The 8,854-nt window shown below is 60.5% G+C and overlaps 2 protein-coding genes and 1 pseudogene across 3 annotated transcripts; 2 read left to right on the top strand and 1 right to left on the bottom strand.

The window, feature by feature from the left end:
* Window position 1: 1 nt before the first annotated feature.
* Window positions 2–4,518, top strand: PMF1 (polyamine modulated factor 1). Its single transcript, XM_065857687.2, has 5 exons — window positions 2–180; window positions 1,017–1,122; window positions 2,397–2,497; window positions 2,794–2,989; window positions 4,176–4,518. The coding sequence occupies exons 1-5, from the start codon at window positions 44–46 to the stop codon at window positions 4,227–4,229; spliced, it is 594 nt and encodes a 197-aa protein (XP_065713759.1). The 5' UTR covers window positions 2–43; the 3' UTR covers window positions 4,230–4,518.
* Window positions 4,519–5,065: 547 nt separating this feature from the next.
* LOC136113035 (5S ribosomal RNA) lies at window positions 5,066–5,184 on the bottom strand (annotated as a pseudogene).
* A 100-nt stretch (window positions 5,185–5,284) lies between these two features.
* Window positions 5,285–7,076, top strand: BGLAP (bone gamma-carboxyglutamate protein). Of its 2 annotated transcripts, XM_065857484.2 has the most exons (4): window positions 5,285–6,046; window positions 6,294–6,338; window positions 6,458–6,524; window positions 6,713–7,076. In XM_065857484.2, exons 1-4 carry the CDS (start codon window positions 5,986–5,988, stop codon window positions 6,843–6,845), a joined length of 306 nt encoding a protein of 101 aa, XP_065713556.1. In that variant the 5' UTR covers window positions 5,285–5,985; the 3' UTR covers window positions 6,846–7,076. The 2 variants fall into 2 exon arrangements, with proteins under 2 accessions (XP_065713556.1, XP_071656466.1); XM_071800365.1 differs by lacking the exon at window positions 5,285–6,046 and having other exon boundaries at window positions 6,094–6,338.
* Window positions 7,077–8,854: the final 1,778 nt, after the last annotated feature.

Genomic DNA, 8,854 nt, shown 5'->3' on the forward strand with positions numbered 1-8,854 from the left:
GGAGGCGGCAGCCAATGGGCGGCGGCGGCGCGGATGTTGGGCCATGGCGGAGGCGCGGAGCGGCGCTGAGGACGGACAAGGCGGCTCCTCCGCTTCCCCCGCACCGGGGACAGCGGGCCGTGCCCAGCTCTTCACCATCGTGGTGGACACGTTCCTGCAGAAACTCGTGGCAGCCGGGAGGTGAGCTGGGGGTGGAGTCCCGGCGGGGAGAACCGGGGCCCGGCCGTGAGGAGGCCCCGACCCCTCCGGGTCACAAAATGTGAGGGGTTGGAGGGCCCTGGAAAGCCCATCCAGTGCAATCCCCCCGGAGCAGGAACACCCAGCTGAGGTTCCACAGGAAGGGATCCAGGGGGTTTGAATGTCTGCAGAGAAGGAGACTCCACAACCTCCCTGGGCAGCCTGGGCCAGGCTCTGCCACCCTCACCCCCAACAAGTTGCTTCTCATCTTCCAGCGGAACCTCCTGTGTTCCAGTTTGCACCCATTGCCCCTTGTCCTGTCACTGGGTGTCACCCAGCAGAGCCTGGCTCCATCCTCCTGACACTGCCCCTTTCCATCTTGATCCCCAGCAATGAGTCCCCCCTCAGTCTCCTCTTCTCCAGCTCCAGAGCCCCAGCTCCCTCAGCCTTTCCTCACACGGGAGATGCTCCACTCCCTCCAGCATCTTGGTGGCTGCGCTGGACTCTCTGCAGCAGTTCCCTGTCCTTCTGGAGCTGAGGGGCCACAACTGGACACAATATTCCAGGTGTGGTCTCCCCAGGGCAGAGCAGAGGGGCAGGAGAACCTCTCTGACCCACTGAGCACCCCCTTCTAACCCACCCCAGCTCCCATTGGCTTCCTGGCCACAAGGGCCCAGTGCTGGCTCATGCTCACCCTGCTGGCCCCAGGACCCCCAGCTCCCTTTTCACTGCTCCAACACCTCATTCCCAACTTACACTGGAACCTGGGGTTGTTCCTGCCCAGATTCCAGACTCTACACTTGCCCTTGTTGTATTTCATTACATTTTTCCCCACCCAGTTACCAGAGGTTTGCAGACTGCTATCACTGCTTCTACAAGCTGCAGCCCCTGATGACGAGGAGCATTTACGATCAGTTCGTATCCCAGCTGCAGACGTACATCAAGGTGAGCCCGGGGGTGTGTGCTGGGTGCTCGGGGTCTGAACGCCTTCAAATGAACGGCAGCAAATGCATTTCTTGAATGGCAAAACCCGAAAGTTCGCAGTGCTCCCCAGGGATTCTTCCAGACATCTTTGTCTTTCCAAGAAAGAGCTGTAGAATCACAAAGACCCTTAAGATCATCAAGGCATAGAATCATAGAATGTCCTGATCTGGAAGGACCCACAGAATGACAGAATGTGAGGGGCTGGTTCCCTGGATCACCCCGGGAAAAGCAGAACGATGCCTGTGTCAGCTGTTTGCTGAACCCTCGTGGTGCCTTTTCCTTCCTTTCCCCTTCCTCTTCTCTTCCTTTCCCCTTCCCCCCCTTTCCCCTTCCTCCCCCCTTCCCCTTCCTCCCCCCTTCCCCTTCCTCCCCCCTTTCCCCTTCCTCCCCCCTTTCCCCTTCCTCCCCCCCTTCCCCTTCCTCCCCCCCTTCCCCTTCCTCCCCCCCTTCCCCTTCCTCCCCCCTTTCCCCTTCCTCCCCCCTTTCCCCTTCCTCCCCCCTTTCCCCTTCCTCCCCCCTTTCCCCTTCCTCCCCCCTTTCCCCTTCCTCCCCCCTTTCCCCTTCCTCCCCCCTTTCCCCTTCCTCCCCCCTTTCCCCTTCCTCCCCCCCTTTCCCCTTCCTCCCCCCCTTTCCCCTTCCTCCCCCCCTTTCCCCTTCCTCCCCCCCTTCCCCTTCCTCCCCCCCTTCCCCTTCCTCCCCCCTTCCCCTTCCTCCCCCCTTCCCCTTCCTCCCCCCTTTCCCCTCCTTCCCCCTTTCCCCTCCTTCCCCCTTTCCCCTCCTTCCCCCCTTCCCCTTCCTCCCCCCCTTCCCCTTCCTCCCCCCCTTCCCCTTCCTCCCCCCCTTCCCCTTCCTCCCCCCCTTCCCCTTCCTCCCCCCCTTCCCCTTCCTCCCCCCCTTCCCCTTCCTCCCCCCCTTCCCCTTCCTCCCCCCCTTCCCCTTCCTCCCCCCCTTCCCCTTCCTCCCCCCCTTCCCCTTCCTCCCCCCCTTCCCCTTCCTCCCCCCCTTCCCCTTCCTCCCCCCCTTCCCCTTCCTCCCCCCCTTCCCCTTCCTCCCCCCCTTCCCCTTCCTCCCCCCCTTCCCCTTCCTCCCCCCCTTCCCCTTCCTCCCCCCCTTCCCCTTCCTCCCCCCCTTCCCCTTCCTCCCCCCCTTCCCCTTCCTCCCCCCCTTCGCCTTCCTCCCCCCTTTCGCCTTCCTCCCCCCTTTCGCCTTTTCTCTCCTCTTCCCTTCCTTCCCAGGAGGAGATTCGGGAGGTGAAGGAGGAAGGGAACCTGGAGCAGCTCCTGAATTTGCTGGATAAGATCGTGGAGGAGACAGAGAACCGGGACGAGCCTGCGTGGTACGGGCAGTCTGGGAGCGCACGTGTGCGTGTGTAACATCGTCCCTCAAGGGCAGTCAGTCCCCGCGTGATGATTTGGTTGTACACGCTGCCTTTTGTTCGGCCTAAAGACCAATTGGGGTTAATTCCATCCTGTCTCTACTGAGGGTTTGGGGAGGATTGGGGGCAGCGCAATGGGGCACCCAAATTGCCAGAGCACTGAGCTCACACGTTACAGCGGCAGCGTCCAGCTAACATGAGGCTCATTGCTGGGTGAGACTCGTTCTCCGGTGGCTTCACGTCCTGGTTGTTCGCAGGCGGCCCAGCGGGATCCCCGAGGACGACGTTCGCAGCGCCGTGGTGCCGTACCTGCTGAAGCACCGGTCCTACCTGCGCAAGGTCCTGAGGCAGAAGGAGGAGGAGAACGGCAAAGTGGCGGAATCCGTGCTGGCGGGGAGGGAGAGGATCGCGGAGCTGCAGCGGCTGATCCAGGCTCGCAAGCACGCCTGGCAGGTACAAATTAGCGAGTTCAGAGAGGTTCTCCTGCCCTTCGCCCCTAGCGACGCCGCATCTGGAATATTGTGTCCAGTTGTCGCCCCTCAGCTCCAGAAGGACAGGGAACTGCTGGAGAGAGTCCAGCGCAGCCACCAAGATGCTGGAGGGAGTGGAGCATCTCCCGGGTGAGGAAAGGCTGAGGGAGCTGGGGCTCTGGAGCTGGAGAAGAGGAGACTGAGGGGGGACTCATTGCTGGGGATCAAGATGGAAAGGGGCAGTGTCAGGAGGATGGAGCCAGGCTCTGCTGGGTGACACCAGTGCCAGGACAAGGGGCAATGGGTGCAAACTGGAACACAGGAGGTTCCGCTGGAAGATGAGAAGCAACTTGTTGGGGGTGAGGGTGGCAGAGCCTGGCCCAGGCTGCCCAGGGAGGTTGTGGAGTCTCCTTCTCTGCAGACATTCAAACCCCCTGGACCCCTTCCTGTGGAACCTCAGCTGGGTGTTCCTGCTCCGGGGGGATTGCACTGGATGAGCTTTACAGGTCCCTCCAACCCCTCACATTCTGCAATTCTATGAAATAAGCAAAGAAATCAAACCCTGTTATCTTCGCAGCATTGTCCCAAACAGAACACCGTTCTGTGGCTTGGTGAGCAAACAGCTGCGCTTTATTTCATATACGTTATACTTATCAAAGGCCTCAGCAGGAGGCAATACCGCTCAAACAGGCCTGGGTGCTTTCATTATAGTTCGGGGTGTTTTGCCCCCTGCGCTGGGTGGGATGTTTCTGGGGGTGAGCTGAGTCGGTTGTGTCTCTGTGCTGTTTTATACCAGCTTTTGTGTCCTACAGAGAAAAGAGATTGGTGTCTAATTTATATATTTCTACTGCATCGATTCAATAGGTTTCTACTCCTTATCTCAACAGGAAAAGGCCAACGCTTGATCCGGTTTAAATTCAGGCTCATACCAAGGCCCCACCAGCTTGTTTAGCACATCCTACAGGTTTTTGTTATTCCGGTGTCAGCTGTTTTACAATAAATCCTGCATCCCGTGTAACTGAGAGCAGAGAGGACGCGCAATTAAGGCCGCAAACAAGTTCAGCCTTGATGAGACAATCACTTATGGGTGATGGGAAGATGGTGCTGGATCGGTGCTGTGCACACCCAGACGCTTTTCTAACTTGAGCACCGGTTGTTTTTCCTTCCAGGCAATTAGCAAAGAGCAACGAGAGCTCATCAGGACGTTCACAGAGCCCCAGTGAGGGGATTCATCGCCGTCTCCGAAGCGCCGACGTCTGTTGGGCAGTGGGACCGTGCGCAATGGGTTCAAACCACCCAGAATTCTGTGGCTCTCTGGTCACCTCCTGTCCCCTTCGTGCCGTCCCGAAGCGGCTGTGCCAGATGCTGCGATTTGCACCACGCTCGAGCCTCTGTTTCCCGTTACAGCCAGAACCTGCCGTCGACTGCCTTAGACGTAGTTCTCCTCTGTGGTAAACAAGCCTTCCCTTTGCTGCATTATAATCTAAATAAATTGGAGCTGTTGTTCCCCGGTCCTGGCTCCTGCTGCCGGCACTTGGCCCCTGCACCCTGTACTTTAGGGTTGGTTCGACAAAGGCGCTGGCTTCAGCATCTCGGCCCCAAAGCCTCCGGTTCCGCTTTCCAAGACAGGGCTGGGCTTAGAGGAGCTAAAAGTCTGGTGAGCGGTCAGGATCCCAAAGTGGAATGCGGCCCCGGGACCTCCCGCTGCTCAGATCCTGGGGTGCAATGGGGGTGAATGAGGGGGTGAGGAACCAGCTCCTCATCCCAGCTGCTCCGCTCCACCCCTGCTTGATGCCCAAACGAAGCTTTTTCTTCTTGCAAAACCCCAAGTTGGGGGTTTGAAAAGGTGCTGGACCTTGTTCCATGGTTGTGTTTCCACAAACAGGCGCTGCCCAGGGGTCCCAGCCCCAGCGTGTGTTCATGGGATGTGACACGAGGGAGCTGCATGGGGACAGAGGCCGTGGGGGGCGCTGATGGTGCCAGGGACAGGACACAGACTGAGGCCAAAATTGGCCAAAAATCACATTATCACAGAATGTCAAGGGCCCAGTGCTGGCTCAGCCCACAGCACCCGCTGTTCCCAGCTGGTCTCCCATCCAAGCACTGACCGGGCCCGACCCTGCTTAGCTTCCCAGATCAGACGAGATGGGGCGTTCTCAGGGTGCTATGGCTGTATAGATTACATTATGTATATCTATATGTTCCCCAAGTATATCCTGAGAGTATCTGAACCAAACCCTCTTTTCAAGGGCAGAGCAGAGGGGCAGGAGAACCTCTCTGACCCACTGAGCACCCCCTTCTAACCCACCCCAGGTCCCATTGGCTTCCTGGCCACAAGGGCCCAGTGCTGGCTCATGCTCACCCTGCTGGCCCCAGGACCCCCAGCTCCCTTTTCACTGCTCCAACAGCTCGTTCCCAACTTACACTGAACCTGGGGTTGTTCCTGCCCAGATTCCAGACTCTACCCTTGCCCTTGTTCTATTTCATTCCATTTCTCCCCCCCAGCTCTCAGCCTGTCCAGGTCTCTGATGGCAGCACAGCTTCCAGTGTCACCCCACAAGTCCCCCATTGGCCTCATGTGGAAAATAAACCCCCTGGGTTTTGGCAGGAAACTGTCCCAGTGTGGCAACCACCCTGCCGGGAGCCACCAGTACACACTGGGACAGACCAGACAGCAACTGGGGAGCGCAGCGAGCAGTCCCACCAGTGCCCCGAATCCCACCCCACTGGACCCACTGGAAAAACCTCTGCTAGCCCGGGGCTGCATTTCCCTCCCCACGGACTCTGGGCGGTTGCGGGGGAACCGAGTTCACCCCAAACCACAATTGCTGCCTGCACTGGTGGCTCCCGGCCCCGGCGGATGTGCTGGAAATAGCCCTGGCGTGGCCACCGGCCCCTCCTCACCGGTGGCCAGGGAGCCCTATAAAGGCGCTGGGGGGACCTGGGGGCTGCGCTGAACACGGTGCTGGTGGAGGCAACATGAAACCCCTCGTCCTGCTGACCCTCCTGGCCCTGCTCACCCTCGGGCTCTGCCGCAGAGGTACGGGGTGGGGAGGTGACACGGGGACCGTGCCCTGGGGGGACAAAGGGGCTCGGAGAGGGATGTGCTGAGCCAGGAGGGCTGGAGAAGGGGATGGGGAGCACGGCTCATTTTGCCAGCTTGGTGGTGGTGGGGGGTCTGGGTGGGATGAGCCCCCCCAAAAGGAGGAGCGGGGTGAGGGTACAGACTGTGTGGGGCTCCCCTCGAGCCCACCAGCTGCCCCCATTGCTCTGGGTCGCCCCCACAGCTCCCGACGGCTCCGTCAGCGCCGCCGACTCGCCCAGCTCGGAAGGTGAGTGTGTGGGGGGGATCGGGCCCCGGGATGGGGGTCCAGCCCTCCCTGACCCCCTGCTCTGCCCCCACCGACCCCTGCTCTGCACCCCCCCGACCCCCTTGCTCTACCCCCCCCAGCCTTCATCTCCAGACGCGCCAGCGCCGCCGTGGTGCAGAGACCCAAGAGGAATTACATCTATGGCAGGTAGCGCTCAGCCTCGTGCGCTGGGGACCAGGACCCCCGGTGACACTGGGGGTGACACACGTACCCCACCCAGTGCATGCGATCAAACCCCATTTTCAGGAGGGTCTCAATCTGAGCCCTTCAGCAGGAGCCTCCAGCCCACACCGCAGGGCTGGGGACCCCCCTGACGTCCCCCCCCGTGTCCCCAGCAGCGTGTACGGGGCCGTGCGGGACCCACTGGAGGCCAAGCGCGAGGTTTGTGAGCTCAACCCCGACTGCGACGAGCTGGCCGACCACATCGGCTTCCAGGAGGCGTATCGGCGCTTCTACGGCCCCGTCTGACCCTCTCGTGTCCCCCCCGCCACGCTGTGGCCCTGCAGGTGCTGGGGCTGAGCCCAGAGAACCAACACCCCCCAGGCACCCCTCCTGTTACCCCCTTTCTGTTAATGATGGAAAGAAATAAATGCACGAATGGTGGAGCCAGCCCCTGCTGCCGGTGTGGGATGGGGGTGCGACTGTCCCCGTGTCACCCCCATGAGGCCAAGGGGTCCATCTCCCAACACCCAAAGGCTCTGGGACAGAGCGGTGTCACCACGGTGCTGGTCCCAGCACCACTGAGCCCAGGGCTCCCATCATCATCAGTCCGGTTGAGTTTGAAGGGGTGACCGTGGGTCTGCGACCCAGGGAAAGTGGGGGGACACTGGGGCCGTGCAAAGCGCCAGCCCAGCACCTTGTGGTGGGTGCCGCTGGGCTTTGGCTTTCCCACCCACCCACACCGTCACTGCTGGGTCCCACACAGGGTGGCATCTCCGCCCTGACCCAATGTCACCTCCTATGTCCCATGGCCACAGTCCCTGGGGTCCCAGCACGATGGGGTCCCAGCACGATGGGGTCCTCACCCCTGCACACAACGAGCGCCGGGACCCCCCATTGCCAGCCCCACCCCCCAGCTCTGCCCTAGACCCCAGCCCCACAAGGGCCCAGTGCTGGCTCGTGGTCATCACTAAAAATAAAGGAGCTTGGGTGGGAATGGATGGAAGACTTTACCCCCTTATAAAACACCATCCCCAGCTTCCCTGCGCCCCGGGACCCTCGCGGCCCCATTTCCAGTGCTGCCCAGCTCTGCCCTCAGAACAAGTGTCACCAGTGGTGTCACCAGTGGTGTCCCCAGGGCTCAGGAATGACCTATTTAACCTCTTTACCAATGATCCGGAGGAGGGGATCGAGTGCACTCTCAGTGGGGTCGCAGACAAGACAACCTTGGGTGGGACTGTGGAAGGGTCTACAGAGGGGTCTGGAGCAGCTGGATCGCTGGGCTGAGGCCAACTGGCTGAGCTCAACAAGGCCGAGTGCCGGGTCCTGCGCTTGGGTCACCACAACCCCATGGACGCTGCAGGATGGGGAAGAGCGGCTGGAAAAGGAGCTGGGGGTGTTGGTGATGGGCTGAACATGAGCCAAGAGGCCACAGCATCCTGGCTGGTGCCAGCACTGGTGTGGCCAGCAGGGACTGGGCAGTGACCGAACCTGTGCTGGGAATGGGGAGGACAAACCGTGAATCCTGGGGGCAGTTTGGGGCCCCTCAGCTCAGGGCTCAGAATGGTGGCACCAAAATCAACTCAGGGCTCAGAATGGCGCCCCCAGGGGTGTCGGGATCACCTCCCACCAAGAAAGGCCTTGAGGTGCTGGAGCGAGTGGAGAGAAGGGAACGGAGCTGGTGAGGGGCTGGAGCACAAGGGTGATGGAGCGGCTGAGGGAGCTGGGGGTTCAGCTGGAGAACAGGAGCTGAGGGGAGACCTTCTGATCTCTGAACTGCCTGAAAGGAGCTTGGAGCCAGGGGGGTCGGGCTCTGCTCCCCAGGAACAAGGGCCAGGAGCAGAGGAAATGGCCTCAAGTTGCACCAGGGGAGGTTGAGGTTGGATTTCGGAACAATTTCTCCCCCAAAGGGCTGTGGGGCATTGAACAGGCTGCCCAGGGCAGTGCTGGAGTCACCATCCCTGGAGGGCTGGACAGACGGACATGAGGTTCTGACGTGGTTTAGTGCCAGGGTTGGGTTATGGTTGGACTCCAACTGAAATGATTCCATGATTCTCGTAACGGGCCCTCAAAGTGACACTTCGCAGTGACATGTTTGTACAAACACACACTTTCCAACCCGTTCCAAAGCCAAGATGAGGAGCTGCCCAGGAAACCGCTCGGTGATTTGTGCTGATCACAACATTCTCAATGGGGGATGCTGCTGTGGGCAAGAGGACAAACTGATCCCAAACTGCAGCCAGGAAAGGGGACAGAACAACGGACACGATATCCCTGCGGCAGGGAGAAGGAAGGGACCCACCTATATTTCATGCTAC

The sequence above is a fragment of the Patagioenas fasciata genome, chromosome 30 (genome assembly GCF_037038585.1).
Source record: "Patagioenas fasciata isolate bPatFas1 chromosome 30, bPatFas1.hap1, whole genome shotgun sequence".
NCBI classification, from domain to species: domain Eukaryota; kingdom Metazoa; phylum Chordata; class Aves; order Columbiformes; family Columbidae; genus Patagioenas; species Patagioenas fasciata.